The 15,392-nt window shown below is 44.9% G+C and overlaps 3 protein-coding genes across 4 annotated transcripts in view; all 3 read left to right on the forward strand.

Moving 5' to 3' along the window:
- Positions 1-2,423: 2,423 nt before the first annotated feature.
- On the forward strand, positions 2,424-4,287 carry LOC138132035 (popeye domain-containing protein 3-like). Its single transcript, XM_069049363.1, has 6 exons — positions 2,424-2,580; positions 2,627-2,767; positions 2,816-2,997; positions 3,043-3,282; positions 3,329-3,590; positions 4,029-4,287. The coding sequence occupies exons 1-6, from the start codon at positions 2,424-2,426 to the stop codon at positions 4,250-4,252; spliced, it is 1,206 nt and encodes a 401-aa protein (XP_068905464.1). The 3' UTR covers positions 4,253-4,287.
- A 3,646-nt stretch (positions 4,288-7,933) lies between these two features.
- LOC138131568 (blood vessel epicardial substance-A-like) lies at positions 7,934-10,590 on the forward strand. Its single transcript, XM_069048640.1, has 5 exons — positions 7,934-8,526; positions 8,573-9,266; positions 9,315-9,535; positions 9,582-9,791; positions 9,841-10,590. The coding sequence occupies exons 2-5, from the start codon at positions 8,581-8,583 to the stop codon at positions 10,026-10,028; spliced, it is 1,305 nt and encodes a 434-aa protein (XP_068904741.1). The 5' UTR covers positions 7,934-8,526; positions 8,573-8,580; the 3' UTR covers positions 10,029-10,590.
- A 1,322-nt stretch (positions 10,591-11,912) lies between these two features.
- Tet (Ten-Eleven Translocation (TET) family protein) overlaps positions 11,913-15,392 on the forward strand; it is a 29,414-nt gene continuing 25,934 nt past the window's right edge. For both annotated transcript variants that reach the window (XM_069046855.1, XM_069046856.1), the window contains exons 1-2: positions 11,913-12,045; positions 12,779-14,308. In XM_069046855.1, coding sequence (XP_068902956.1) covers positions 12,992-14,308 — 1,317 coding nt within the window. In that variant the 5' untranslated portion in view covers positions 11,913-12,045; positions 12,779-12,991. The remainder of the gene's footprint in view (positions 12,046-12,778; positions 14,309-15,392) is intronic.

The raw sequence follows: 15,392 nt of genomic DNA on the forward strand, positions 1-15,392 counted from the left end.
AAAAAATGGAGATTTATTTCTGCAGAAAATGTAAGACAAACCAAATTTCTTTGACAATATGAGAGAATTTATTTTTTTTTGGAAATTTAACTAAAATGAAAGACAGAAAAGAATGTCTTGAAAAAACACAAGCTTCAAACTTTCTACCCTACATAAAAACAAGAATTGGAAGAAAAAAAAAACAAAATGAGAAAAACTTTTAAAAATATCATAAACAATTTTAAAAAATTTCCACGAAGTCTTTCGAGGTTAGCTCTTTGAAAAAATCTACACTGATCTGAGATAACTTGAAAAAACAAAATTTTCAGCTTGTCTAATTAATTAGACTTTCAGCAGATTTCTGTGTGATAACTGATAATGTTGCGGAATTATTTTTAAAACCAAAAAAAAAAAATTAATTCTGAAACCTTCTCTGAACACCTTTTGCTATTTTTTGTGATCCTGATCCTCACAAAAGCAAAAAATTGTTCGACAGACGTCACACAATTTGATTTTAGTCTCAACGAAGCTGAAACTGAAGAATGCCATTTCCTGAAATGCAAAATAAAAAAACACATTTACATTTTCAGTCTTGTGAGCTCGTCCAGGTCGCCAAAATCGCACCAAACCTCCCCAAAAAGTCCCAGCCCCGTCATTCCCAACTCTCACTCGTTATCCTTCCGCCTGACGCTCCCTCCATCCACCTCGACCCTCCTCTCAACCCGCTCCCTCACTCGCCATCTTCCTCACCGCATCCCGAAGCCAGAAGAAAATTCCAGTTCACGTGTCGCATCTAAACAATTTTTGATGCAGCAATTTAGGTCACAGTCGGAGCTTTTAAGCTCGCTTCGTGAACTATAAATTAGAAAGTTGAGTCGAAGTTGGAGTGGAAGCGGCAGCTTTAAAGCCGGCCGGAATCATCACAATCTCCCTGATGGCACCGAGACAAAGCAACAAAGAGCAAGACACGTTCGCGTCGTCGTCGCATCCGTAAGCGTTGTCGTCCAATTAGGAAAAAGCTCGATGGGGACGAAAGCTCGCGGGAAAACGCCGCAAGCTCGCAAACGAGATGGGAGAGGCTGAGTGGGCAGATCGCGGAGGCGGCGGACAGATCTCGTGGTGGATGGAGATGCAGAAGGTGGTTTGGAAAAATTTGCATTTGTGGAATGGTGCGAGAGGTGGATGGAGTGCAGGCGAGGAGGTGTCTTGCCGGTTTGCACGGTGCAGAAAATAATTGGTGGGTATCGCAAGCAGCCCATACATCCAGATTTAATTAAAACCTATCTGTATTGACATAGGTGTATTTAATATGACAAAATAGGACAATGCCACTAACATTTGCTTGTTTGCAGAATACACGTGTATTTATTTAAATTATACAGTAGCTTTTAATAACGGACAGGTTGCTGACATTTATTTGTTTTATTTGAAACAATTATTTACAAATCACTCATAAATTTCACTTGTCACCAGATAACAAAATAGATAATCCCTCACCCGTCACATTAACCAAAACGATTTTTCTTAGTGCCAATTTGCTTGGCGCACTTGCACGTCAACGTGGCGCGCGAAAAATCGCACCAAAACCGCCAACCAGTGTCTCTAATTAAACCAGAAAAAAATCAGACGAGATGCATCTCGTCGCCGACATCCTGGGCCACGTTTCGGCCCTTTAGTCGCCCTCAGCCCCTTCCACAACCGCCAAGACTCGCCCGAGACGGCCCAAATCTCCGCTCGATGCGGCACTCTCGCCCAAAAAATCCGGGAGCTTTCGGACGGCTCTTTCAGCACCGGAGAAGGTTTCAGGCGCGACTTGGGGCAGCTGAAAGCTGCAACCGCGCTTTTTGTTGCAGTCACCATGGTCGAATTGTCTACGCACGTCGTCGTTTATTTAGCGCAAATTCGATGAATTCCCAACAAAGCCCAACGACGATCCGAACCCTTGCGCCCTAACAAAGCGTGAAAATCGCAATAAATCCGATTCGACAGAAAGGGTTACGTGTTCATTGAAAAGCTTGAGGCATTCGACACGTCTGAAAATTTAATGTTTCGAAAAAAAAATTCGGGGGGCAGGAGCGCGCCAAAGCGCATGGCGGAGAGGTCCTGGTCCATTAAAGCATCGTTTTGTGGTCGACTGGACGCGCGTCGAGATCGACAGATTAGTTGTTGGGTCTGATCAGATAGAGCTTGCAACAGATGAACGGATAAAAGCTCGGCGAGGGACCGCAGCGCTGAAAGCTCGATCAAATCGCGTTTACGATCGCGACAAAAAATTATTGTCCAGGTTTTGTCCGATTTTGGGGCAAATCTGGGTGAAAAATCTTGACCGGGTCAGCGTGACCCCTCAGGTCGGTGGACTTGTCCGAGACGAGGAGGACGGCGCCCTCTAGACACGCTCCCCGGTAGCGCGTCAAGCTCTGCAGAAACCTGCAAGCTGTCAGGCCATGCGCGCTTTTATCGATCAGCCCTTCAGTAAAATGCCGGAATTTGCAGGCTTGCAACACAACGAGGAGCGGCCCCACATCCTTGTAGTGGGGACAGGCGACCACAACTCGTCTTCGCCCCTCGACAACAAAAACCTCACCTACAGCATCCCTTCCAGTAAGTCTCGATGTTTCCAGTCGCGAGTCTCAGCCTCGCTTTGCAGAGACTTGGTGGCCATGGTGCGACTACTGGAAGGAGCCCCAAAACATCCTCTTCCAGATGGCCAACATGTGCTTCGTGCTCGCCTACTCGTCCACGTGTTCGAAGAAGGGGGTGCTCTTCATGCACTGCTGGCTCATCCTCGGTACCTCCGCACCTCTGGCGAGACCCCAAACTAACCGGTAGTTTCAAGGCTTGATGCTGTTCGCCGCGTGGGCCTGGAACATAATCTGCGCCCCCGACGTCTTCACCTGGAACTTCGCCTTCATGCTGATGAACATGGCGCAAGTCTTCCACATCTTGTACCAGCTGAGGCCTGTCAAGTTCGACCCGGAACTCGAAGAAGCCTACCACTCGCTCTTCGAGCCCTTCAAAGTACCACTCCTCGCTCTCCGGAGAGTCTTTTAACGCTAGAATCAGCTTTCCAGGCTCCAGTTCAAGAGGATGGTCGGTGCGGAGTTCGCACAGGTGATGTCACTGCACGCCGGTGAGGCTTACGCGGTGCAGAATCTAACAAGAACGGATCGACTAGGTCTTCTGCTCTGCGGAAAGGTCAACGTCCTGTCGGACAACCAGTTCCTGCACCCGATTCTACCCTGCGAGTTCCTGGACTCGCCAGAATTCGAGTCCAGCAGGAACACGGTGGATGACAAGTTCAAAGTAGCGACGAGGACTAGTCTAGACCAGTACTGATCTCATCTTGCAGGTGTCGATAGTGGCGGCGAGTACCTGCAGGTACTTGTACTGGCAGAGGTCGGCTTTGGAGTACCTCTTCGTCAAAGATACGTACGTCGCGACGGTACTGACCACACTGATTGCTCGCGATATCGCCACGAAGCTCTATGCCATGAACAACAAGATTGTGACAGCGAAAGGTTCCCATTTGGACATCAGATTGCCGAGTATCACGTCGTCTTTGACGTCCAGTGGAGAGTACAAGTCTCCGATCAGAACCAAAAAGACCGAAGGTGAGGTACTACAGAGCGCCCAGAAATGTGGTAGCAAGTTTTTCGATTGGTCCCGCAAGATGACACTTTTTTACAGAGACCTTTTTTATGCATGGCAACGCCGCTATTTAAATTAAGATAAATAAATGTCAAGAATTGTCAAACGTAAAACATTTAAATTTAAATTTTATTGAAAATGTTCAAATAGACCACCATTATGCTCAATGCATAACTGAACCCTTCGAGCAACATCTCGACAAATTTTAGTGCACAAATGGGGGGTAAAAATTGTTCGGAAAACCTCCTTAACATATTCTTTTGAAAAAATTCAAAAATTGATTGTTGCAAGATTGAACAAATTTGGCTTTTCGAAAGTGCCATCTTGTGACACTTTGTGTAAAAGTTTCTGGGCGCACTGTACCAAGACGGAAGAGTCGAATTGAAGTTTTCTTGTTTCAGGGATGTGTCCTTTGTCTCCGGGTACTTTCTCCAATGATAGTAGTCGGTACAGGTCGTACGAGAAATTCAAAGAAAATGGAAATTTGAGCCAAAATTGTTACTTGAGCGAAATGGAACCGTTGACTGAGCTTCCCTCTAACGACGATTTGACTTCTAATGATGTGGAGAGCTGGTTGGAGACCAGTTCCAAGTACCACAGTTGTGAAGTTGTAGATATGGATTAGGTGGAATAAAAAATTAAACGAAAATTGTTGATCTCAACTTTTTTGGATATTTTGAAACATGAAGTGTTTCCAAGGCAGCAAAAATTGGACAAATCTACGAGTACTTGTCATGGTGTTAAATCAATGAGTGCTGTCCCAGTTCTGATCAGTAAAGACTAAATTTTTTTTAAATTTTGAAAACCTAGAATTTCAGAGATTTTAAAACAACTGATAGCATTTTCACTCAAACAAAACAAATCAATATGAAACGAATGTATTATTAAAAAAAAATAATAGATTATCGAAGGTAAAATAACAACACCTAATTTTTTTATAAGTAGGATACATTTTTCAATTTTACGAAAACTTCTTGCTTTGACAATTTTACTAGTTGAATTTGGGCATTTTTATTCTGGTTAGACCCGAGAGTTTTAGCTCGAGGGTTTAACCTCTAAATAAAAATGCCCAAATTCAACGAGTAAAATTGTCTATAAGCTGTTTCAAAATCAAAAATCCACCACCTGTTGAATTATGTTGGCGGAAAAAAGAAATCCCTTGAATAAGTTTGAACCCAACATCCCGCCAAAATTTGACTTTCGGTTTGTCACAAATATCAAATTACAAAAATGGCTCGAAAAACGAGGAATCTTTTAACCGCTAAATTAAAACGAGCGCTCATTACCTGCTTCGAAGAATTTAAAAAACACAATGAACTACGACCAAAACAACTGTCAACAGTTTCCCTTCATAACCCCGCTTTTTTCTGACACTTGCAAATACACTAAAAACAAAAGTTGGCGACGTTGTCGGATGTATTTTCGAGGTAGAATGCAGTGTTGGTGGATTTTTGATTTGGAAACAGATTATAAAGCAAAAATGTTTGAGTGAAAATTGGGAAATTTATCAGATTTAAAAAATCAGGTCGCGTTATTTTTGGCAAGATTAATTCCAGAATACAAACTTTAACGTTAATTATTTATGTATTTATAATACTTACTTAAAGTTATTAAAAACACAATTATTAAAAACAATTTGAGAATCTGACAAGAGTAACATGAAATTTTATCCGCTTTTGACAGAAGACAGACTAGGAGGATGATTTATCTGCGATAAACATTTTTGATTGAATGAAAGCGGGCGCTCTGATTGTCTGAACCCGCACGTTTGATGTATGTGGGAATTAATCAAAGACAAAACGATTTTAGGGCCAATTCGGAAAGTTTCAAAGTGGCCTGAAAAAAAAACTAAAACTAAGCACTGTAAAAGAACTAAAGCTCCTTGGAAGTTGTAAATAAAATGAAAGAAAGAAAACAAAAGTTTGGAAAACCAAAAAGTTCGAACTCTGTGTTGTATACAAAAACGAAATCCAGAAGAATAAAAAAAAAACAATTTTCGAAAAACTTGCAAAGCTTGATAAATAAAGATTAGGGTTTCAAAACCCTAGCAGAGAAAACATCAGAAATTCACTTTTTAAGAAAATGATTTGTTTTTTTTTTATTATTTTGAAACGTAAAATGTGGGTAGAAAGCAAAAATTAATAAAATGTCTTTCTTGTGGAATGAAGATCCACGATGCATTCCCACTTCTGCCGAATAAAGCAACGACATGACTTTCTCGAGTCGCGACTAGAATTTTTTAATTATTATGAAAAACCTAAAGTTTTAAGGGTTCTAAAACAATTTCAAGTATTTTTGACTCAAACAAAACAATTCGATATGAAAAGAATCGATCAAAGAAAATGATTATCTAAGATAAAACAATTTTCACGAAAATATGAAAGGTAAGCTTCCAAAGTGATCTTAATGAATTAGATAGAGATATTAAAAGAAAAAAAAGTTCTTAGTAAAATGAAAGAAAGAAAAGCAAGACTTGGAGAAACAAAAGCTCAAAATGTGTTCTACACAAAAACAAAACACAGAAGAATAAAAAATCAATGTTCAGGAAACTTTAACAGTTTAAAAGCTTCTAAAATAACACTGACGAAAAAAAAGATTCCGGTATTTACTTGGATTTATTTGGTTATTTTGTAATGTAAAATGTACAGGGTTATGGAACTTTACATTTATAAGAGATGGAAAATATGCGTAGGAGATCTGCGCATTGTGAGAGAACACTTGACCGCTACACTTATTTCCATTGGTTTTTGTTGGTTTAACTCGTCGAAGTTATTTTACCCAACGGTCAACATCTTTGTTGTCTCACAGGATGCAGAATTCCTTTGCGCAGTGACGTCCCTGTGCGACAAAGAGCATCCTTATTTGTAAAGGTCCATTCACGAGAGACTTCCGATGAAAATTTCGTTATATGCAACCCAAAATACAAGAAACTCCTAGAACTTGATATTTTGTGTAATTCGAAATAAGTTAGCAATCTAAGTTGCTTGGCGAATAAGATTAATCATGACACTTTTTCTTTATTGAGGTTATGAGCAAAAGTTAATAACGGGTGACTATTAAAATTTTCACTTGGAGTTGGCTTTGAACGAGTTTTTATTTTTTCTGTTACTTTAGACACACGCAAGAACGAACGACAAATGTCAGTCAGTACAATTGAAACATAACCAAATTAAGAGAAAAAACATTTATTGAAATGTCAAACTTGTCGGTGTCTAAGGTGCAACGGAAAACAAAGAATGATTCATAGCCAAACCTAAGTGAAAATTTTAATAGTCACCCGTTATAAATGTGAAAACTGACATGACAGACAATAAGGGCCAGCGAAACTATTGGAAATTGTGGTTTCGGTTGCATAGGTATAACGAAATTTTCATCGTGACTAACCCTGTATGTAAGAAACCAAAAATTGATAAAATATGTATCTTTCTTGTAACGTCGAATGTGGATCCACGAATGCATTCCCACTTTAGCCGAATAAAGCAACGACATGACTTTCTCGAGTCGCGACTAGAATTTTTTAATTTTGAATTTCAGAGGTTCTAAGATAAAACAATTTTCTGGAGAACATGAAAGTTTCCAAAGTGGCTTCAATGAAACGGAACATTTAAATATTGCAAGAAAAAAGTAGATTTATTTTAAACTGTAAAAAAGTAAAGTTTTTTGGAAGTTCAAACTAAATAGAAACAAAGAAAAGAAAGACTTGGAGAAACAAAAGCTTAAAACCTTGTGTTCTACACAAAAATAAGATCCAGAGGGAAAAAAAACACAATTTTCGGGAAACTTTAAAAGCTTCTTAAAAAAACATCCGAAATTTACTTTTTAAGGAATCGATTTGGATTTTTTTGATTATCTTGAAACGTGAAATGGGCATAAGAAATCAAAAACTGATAAAATCTCTTTCTTGTGACGTCGAACGTGGATCGACGAGCGCACTCCCACTTCCGCCTAATACGAGTAAAGCAACGACGTGACTTTCTCAATTCAATTCCTTCAAAGTTCACCACATGTGTTCCTCCCTTCTGAGCCTCCGTCGTGCCCATTGACGTCATCAACCCCAACCAGACACGTCTACGTCTAAACCCATTTCCGCCTAGGTGCAAGCTTTTATCGCACGATTCCGCAATGGAAATAGAGTTTCGATTGCAATTTCCTCCCTCAAAAAAAATGTAGGTCAAAACTGGAACATTAAACTTTTTAATGACCCTCCTGCCCTAATCATCCCCACTTTATATGACACATTAAAATTTATAGCACATTCCGGTCAAACGAGCGCAGAATTATAGAGTCGTAACCCGGTACGAGGTTAGTTTCGGTCGTCCAGTCTGCCACATAAAAATTGCAAGAGTGGGATTTGAAAAGAGCAAAAATTTTGTGTCGTCGGAGAAGCGTTAATTCCGGACTTTCTTGCGGTTTAATTTGAGCAGAAAGTGTGCTCGCTCGCGGTGTGATTAAGAGTCATTTGTCTGCGGGAGATGGGCGGAATTGAGGGTGACGTGGAGTGACTTGGAGGCCGTGGGTGTCTCGCGTTGCGAAATTTTCGCGATTAGAGCGTCGTGTCGGAGGTGGGAGAGTGTTTTTCTGGAACGTCTCTACATAACGCCGACGTAACAGACTGATATCGATTGGACGAACACAACGAGCTAGTCGTCCAATTCGGGCGCTTTTCCTCTAATCTGGAGAAAATCCCCTTGTGTTCTTCTGGGAGACAGTAGAATGGGGCGTGTCGATGAGGTTACATCGCACGCTGCTCCAATTTTCTCCTGAATATTTGAGCGCAAAACAACAATCTCCCGTAAACAATCCGATCACCCACAAACCCACCATGGACACGCCGCAACCGTCAGACAGCGTATCAGCGAGGACGACCCCCGAGAAGACCTGATGACTAAGATGTCCAAGGTGAGTCCGATCTGTGTCGGCGGAGGAGTCAAAGCGTCCGTTTCAGAAATCACAATGGAAGTTCCCTTGATCCAGTCGAGGACGCACATGTCCGACCGTGTCATCATCTTGAAGGGCAACTTCAGCGAGGCGTCCGACAAGGCTAAACCATCAACGATCATGCCACCGAAGAACTTCACCTACATGCCGGAGAACGCGACCTGGAACAACACCGACCTGGTTTACAACCTGACCAACACCTCCGACTACGACTACGACTTCCAGACGTTCAACTCGAGCGCCGAGGGCGACTCTTGGGCCCTGTGCAAGGAGTGGACCCCGGCGCAGCACCCGCTTTTCCAGACGGCGAACTTCTTCTTCGCCGCCGCTTTCTTAGTGCCTGGTAGCTTTAAGCAGAGCGTCCTGATCGTCAGGGCCCTCCTGTCGATCGGCTATTTTTTCTTGACCCTCTGGGGCGGGGTGGAGGTGTGCGCCCCCGACATCCTCCTCTGGAACTCCCTCTTGGTCATCTTGAACCTGGCGCACACGGCCTTGCTGGCCTGGAGGTTCCTGCCGCCGACCCTCACGCTCGAACTGATGGAGCTGTACCTCAAGGTCTTCAAGCCGCTCCGGGTCAGCCGCAAGCACTTCAAAGAACTGGTGAAGGAGGCCAGGGTGATGCACCTGGAACGGGGCGACATCTACGCCGTCGAAGACGTCAGTCCGGCCGACGAAAGACTGTCTATTTTGCTCAAGGGAAAGTAAGTCCCCGTCCACGCTTTCTTCTCCGAATCATCTTCTCCTTCCAGACTTCGCGTGACGTGCGACGACACGCACTTGCACTTCATCGGCGTGCACCAGTTCGTGGACTCCCCCGAGTGGGAGTCCAACCACGAACAATCCGACGACGTTTTCCAAGTGACCATCACCGCCGAAGAAGACAGCGTCTACTTGTGCTGGCCTCGCATGAAGCTCGAAAGAGTGTTGCGCCACCGGCCGCTCCTCAAAGTCATCCTGGACTCCATCATAGGTACGACCCCCGCCTCCCCCGACTCTCTGTTGACGTTCTTTCGTAGGCAAAGACATCACCCAGAAGCTGTACGCTTTGAACGAGCACCTCACGGGATTGACCGACGAGAGGAACCGAGGCCGGAGGGACGAGATGTGGGCCAAGGCGCACAACAGGAGCATGTCGATGGACGCCGTCAACACCGGCACCACCGGCCTGGTGCGCTCCCAAGCCTACCGCACCGCCCACAGAAAGAGCTCTCTCAACTCGAACGAAAGTGAGTATCGCGCCGCACCCGGGCGCTCCTGAAGACCTGTCTGTTGCAGTGGGGTCGCTGAGCAAGCTCCAGGCCCAGTGCTGGGTACCTCTAGTAGCCAATCAGTTCCCGGAGACGTCGCCCTTCATGGGAGCGAACTCGTCGAGTCTGAGGATACCGGAGGTGCACGCGCTGGCCAAGACTCGCTCCTTCAAGCGGAAGGAGCGAGAGGTCAAGTTTGAGAATCCATCGAAGTAGACTCGAGTGTGTGTGGGTCGGTTCTAACGAATTTTTTAGAGCGACATGTTGGTAAAATAGTGTTGATATTTATTCGATGTTTGCGTTCGTTTTATAACACGAATCAGGCCTTAATTTCGTGCACATCATGCTAAAACTATCGTCTCTTTCTTTGTACATTGAAAACGAGTTGTCGATTCAAACTTAAGCTACATATGAAATTGACCACAAAATTGTGCCTTCGGTGCGCATAAGGGAGAACGTTCGAAACCGTTTCTTTTCAGTTATACCATCCTCAAACAGCACGCATCAATCTCGAAATAGCAATCAAACCGGACGATTATTATCAGTGAATTCCAAAACTTTGCCTTCCAAATCAAAACTAAAATATTCAAACGTTTTTAATTGTAGCGTTTTAAGGGAACTACCTGTAGGGTTTGCTACGAATGTTTTATAACTGCTGTAATATATTATTATAAATGTTAGCGATATTTATATGTGTATATATTTATATTTGTATGTTTATATCTGTCGTGTTTATAAGTTATGAATAAAATTGTTTCTTTTACCGTTGTTAACGCAACTGACCGTTTCGAATTTCGCGCCACCCTACTCCTCTCCCATTGGTCGCAGCTGCGAACTCGGACACGTCAAAAGCGCCGTTTTGAGGTTACTCAAATTTATTCAAAATCGATACCGAATGGCCAAAATACGACAGCACAAAGGAAGCATTTACAGCTGTGGTCTTCCACCAACGACTTATCTAATCCAAATTAAAAGTTTCACAAATTTGTGTCGCAACAGTAGCAAAGGACACATTCTGAAAGTGCTCATCTCCAGCAACAACATCTACAACAAAAGCGATTACAAACGAAATGTTTGTGCAGAAACGTGGTCGACTTTCACAATTTTGTATTTCATAATTCGCAGGCGAAGACTTGTTCGCCCCTTGAGCGGGTATTGTTGGTTGCATAACTGTCCGGCGTTGTGTACTTTTTCTAGAAGATTTGGGAGCAGCCGAGCATAAAAAAGCAGTTAATTTCAACTTAAGTTGATTAAGAAGCTCATCACCGTCTAGAGGCGTTTTTAATATGTGTATAATTATTTTGACGAGTTTTGAAATTTGAAGAAATTAGTTTTTAATATTAAACAGGTGGGATGTCAGATTGGTGTGAAAAAGACGTCGGGTCGGGTATTGTTGAAAAAACAGCGGAGATGGCGCCACACGACGCCTTTCCCGAAACAAAAGGAAATTGTTGTACCAACTCCTCGTCAATGTTTCCATTTATTTACATTGCGATCGCCTCGGGGAGTTGCAAAATGAACGGCGGATTTTGATTCGGAAAACACCCCCTCGGTAAAGTTGAGCGTTGCAAATTTCCATCAACAAAAAAAAATGATGTAAAAACATCGTCTTATCGTCTTTGTTCCTTTAGGAAATTTCTTGTGTCATCACCGACGGCAATTTTCCCAAATCCATTTATTTAGAGCTGTTTGTTCTGCAGCCCCGGAGTTTCAACGAGCACGTAAAAATCGTCGATTTCGACGAAACGAAGTCGGTTTCCGGGACTTTGTCGGTGTTTTTCCGCGTATTTCCCGGGCGATGAAGGTGTCGATAGAAAAACGGCGAAACGTTCCACTTTCGCTTTCGTCTCTGGACACGGTGGAGTGTCGAAGTTTGGTGGAGAAAGCGTCGAAAGCTCCCAATTTTCGAGGCTTATCGCGTAAAAAAATCCCACCCGCACCGGTCTCCCTTATCAAAACATCGGTGTCGATCGGTCTAAAAATGGAAAGCTCGTCGTCTCGCCGTGAAGAGCTCATAATTACGCAAAAATAGGAGACGCGTTTTGCCAGTCGCACACACATAGGAACTTCCAGTGTCACCGGTGGAAGAAGTAAAGCTTGTGATTGGCTTAAAGCACGACAGATGCGAAGCGCGAGACATGAAAGCTTCAAAGTGTGCGTAGCGTCGTCAGTTGTATTTTCACATCGTGCGTGCTTGGTGGTGTGTGTGCGAACATTTTTTTATTTACACATGGTCAGTGTCCACACGATTTTTTTATTCCAACGTATTAACGCACCGTTCGTTATATTAATTCGCATTACTTCCACCCCGGCCGGCCCCCCACCGAAACGTTCATGCAAAACGAATTGTTACAATAGGTAAATAACGCAAAACTTCCTTTGTGCGTGTCGCTGTGTTTTTGTTTACTGTTTACCATTTTTGCGTGCAGACGTGGGCGGCTCGCCAGACCCGGTGCGTGCTTTCGAGGGCTTTTTCGAAAGCGTTATTTTTTCTCCGAGTTGTGGTGGTGCATGCGGTGGGAATCATTTTCGAAACGTGTGCCCCAGGTCGAGCGAGTCCGGCTTTCGGTGTGTTTTGTTCGGTAGTGAGTTTGGTATTTCGGAGGTTTTCCGTCGAGGAGTAGTTTGAATTTTTTTTTTTTTGGCAATTGATTTTGTGAATTGAAATTGTTTTCATTTCGCGAGTCGTGAAGCGTCCCAGGATCGACTAAATTGCGAGCGCATGCGCTTTTTAAGCCCTATTTTACTTTCCCTTGTATTCACAACCAACAACCCGCGAACAGCGACCGTGACCCCACAAGCAACTAGGAAATGCATTACACCGCGGCTGCGTTGTGTCAGAGCTTTCCGAAAACGCCGACGAACTCCCAAAAATCGCGACCGGAGCAGTAGAGTATCGTTGGTATTAAGACTCGGCGCTTTATTTTATTTTCGGTTCTCTGATGGTATTTGTTCTTCTTTTCCAGATATTATTTTTTATAAAAGATGATGTACAAGTAAGAGCGATATTTTTATACGAAACACAACAAACACAACAAAATAAAGCAAAAACGTACAGTACAAATAGAGAAGAGTACAAATAAGCCACATTCTCAGAGTTGAAATTCAGGAAAACACGATGACAATAACATAACGGTAAACTAAGAAGAGAAGAAGAGGGTCGAGAATGCGATGACAAGATGAGCGAGACCCTGAGCCAGGACCCCGAGCTGAACACGGGGTACGCGAACTTGGCAGCGTCGTACCCGCCGACGGCGGCGACGCCGAGCTCCACGGTGCAGGATGGGCCGCCGCACCTGCCGCCCTTCTCGACCTTCTCGTCGGAGATGGAGTCGAACGCGGCGTTCAACGCGGCCTCCGACCGCCTCTTCAGCGACAGCCGCCTCCTCGACATATCAAACTGGGACTACTACACGGAGACGCGGCTGCTGGACCGCTCCGAGAACGGGTTGTCCATAATCGCGTCGCAGCCGCAGTACCGGCCGTGGGAGTCCAAGTCGGCGGCGGACTCGTCGGCCGGCTTCACATCGACGACCGCCACCTTCGCCGACGCCTTCTCCCAGCAGAACGGCGCGTCGAAGCTGCCGTCCTTCCAGAGCCAGTTCCAGAGCTTCAACGAGCCGGCGACGAGCGAGCCCACCCTGACCACGCTCACCAACCTGACCCCGGTCTCCCCCAACTCGTCCAGTCCGGGAAGTCACAGTTTAACCGCGCTAAACTCGAACTTTCACACCTTAAGTGCTGTTAACCCGCGGGGCTACCCGCTGGTGCCGGCGCCCATCCAGGCCCGCGAGATCCCCTCGATCCAGCAGCAGTTCCTCGACGAGCGCCACATCCAGCTGTACACGCACCCGGCCAGCGCCATCCACGGGGGCGGCATCTTCCCGGCACAGAACGGCGCCGCCATCATCCAGAACAGCCCGCTCATCTCGTCGCCGACCGTCGTCACAGTGCTCAAGTCGGAGCCCGAGCTCAAGCTGGCGCCCCTCCAGGACGCCGCCCTCAAGATCCAGAACGTCGGCCTCCACCCCGCCCAGTTCCAGAACCCCATCACCACCATCAGCGACAACGGCATCTACAACGGACTCGACAAGAAGCTGAACGGTATCAGTGCGACGATGGGCTCGCCCACCAGGAACGACTTCCGCAAGAAGGAGCGCCGAAAAATGCGCGCCTCCAGCCTGGAGAGCTCCGCCGAGAGCGACGGCGCCTCCAGCAACATGGAGATACCGTCGGAGAACTCGGGCCAGGTGGCCGCCGTCTCCAGCACGGCCGGCTTCAAGACCCACCACTCCCTCGCCGCCAACAACTCGGTCGACCTGGACGAGATCAGCGGCGGCAACGTCGACAAGCAAGTCAAGAAGAAGCGGAAACGGTGCGGCGAATGCATCGGATGCCAGAGGAAAGACAATTGTGGTGACTGTGCCCCATGTCGGAACGACAAGAGCCACCAGATCTGCAAGCAGAGGAGGTGCGAGAAGCTCACCGAGAAAAAGGTCAGTCACTCAATTTTATTCGTCAAATGCGAAAATGGCCCCCGGAGGGCACCTGGTCTATTATACCCCGAATCTTTTGTATACGATGCAACTCTAACGGTCATCATCCCGAGAAAATCTCAACTGTTTTTCCCAGCATCACTTTCGTATCTCGCGATACGCACTTTATATCTCGTTTCAATAAAGCTGCCTAAACTAGTCGATCTGCCAGACTCGTAGACAAACGAAACAAGTTCCTCTACTTTACACTACAATACCCTTTACTCGCATTCGTCAAAAATACTATTAATGCTTATTAAGGACTAACTGGTCTTCGCGCCGCACCAGTTTTCTATTCTCCTCTCGCATCATTTTCCCTCCGTATTCTCGCGGCGCGATCTATCACCGACCTGACTTCCAACTGTCCACGACGCTTTCCTCACCGTTGCTCAACCTTGCTCGCTCTTGCCGCTATTTCACAAAATGACGCCACATCTAGCACAGACGTGACTCACCATCGCCCGAACGATTTTACCATTTTCAGGGAAGTTTTTTTTTTAATCGCTGCGGTAAATTCCTCAATTTTGGTTTCCAGAAACTTTACCCTTTCGGAAAAAGCGATTTTCGATTTTCTTTAACTTCTGGGCTAGGAAACCGCGTTAACCATTTCCCGAGAAATCTGACGGCGATGCCTTCCAGTTAGTTTTTCTTAGGCGAACAGATTGTCAAGCCGAGTTTGATTACTACAACGGTAAGCGTTTATGTTGTAACTTGTTTAAATACAGACAGACACAAAAATAAACAACGCCTAGACGCATTTTCCAAAAACACCACAGATTCAACTCGGTTGTTGTTGTCACACGCTCAAGACCGGTAGTACGTTGTTGGGATGATGTGAAAATTGCGAGGGTTTCGTGTACGAATTAGTAGAGTTGGCACCATTGTGGCAAAATGAGTTCCTTCATTTCCATATTTACAAAAGGGGGCGTGTTCTCGGCGGACCGTGTCAAAAGGTGCAAAAAATCATGGCCATCGTTGTCAAAGAAATGATTCGTCGACATCTGTTGCGTTTTGGAATCAAATCGAATTTACAGATTAAACGAAA

Source organism: Tenebrio molitor, chromosome 5 (genome assembly GCF_963966145.1).
Source record: "Tenebrio molitor chromosome 5, icTenMoli1.1, whole genome shotgun sequence".
Classification (NCBI taxonomy): Eukaryota; Metazoa; Arthropoda; class Insecta; order Coleoptera; family Tenebrionidae; genus Tenebrio; species Tenebrio molitor.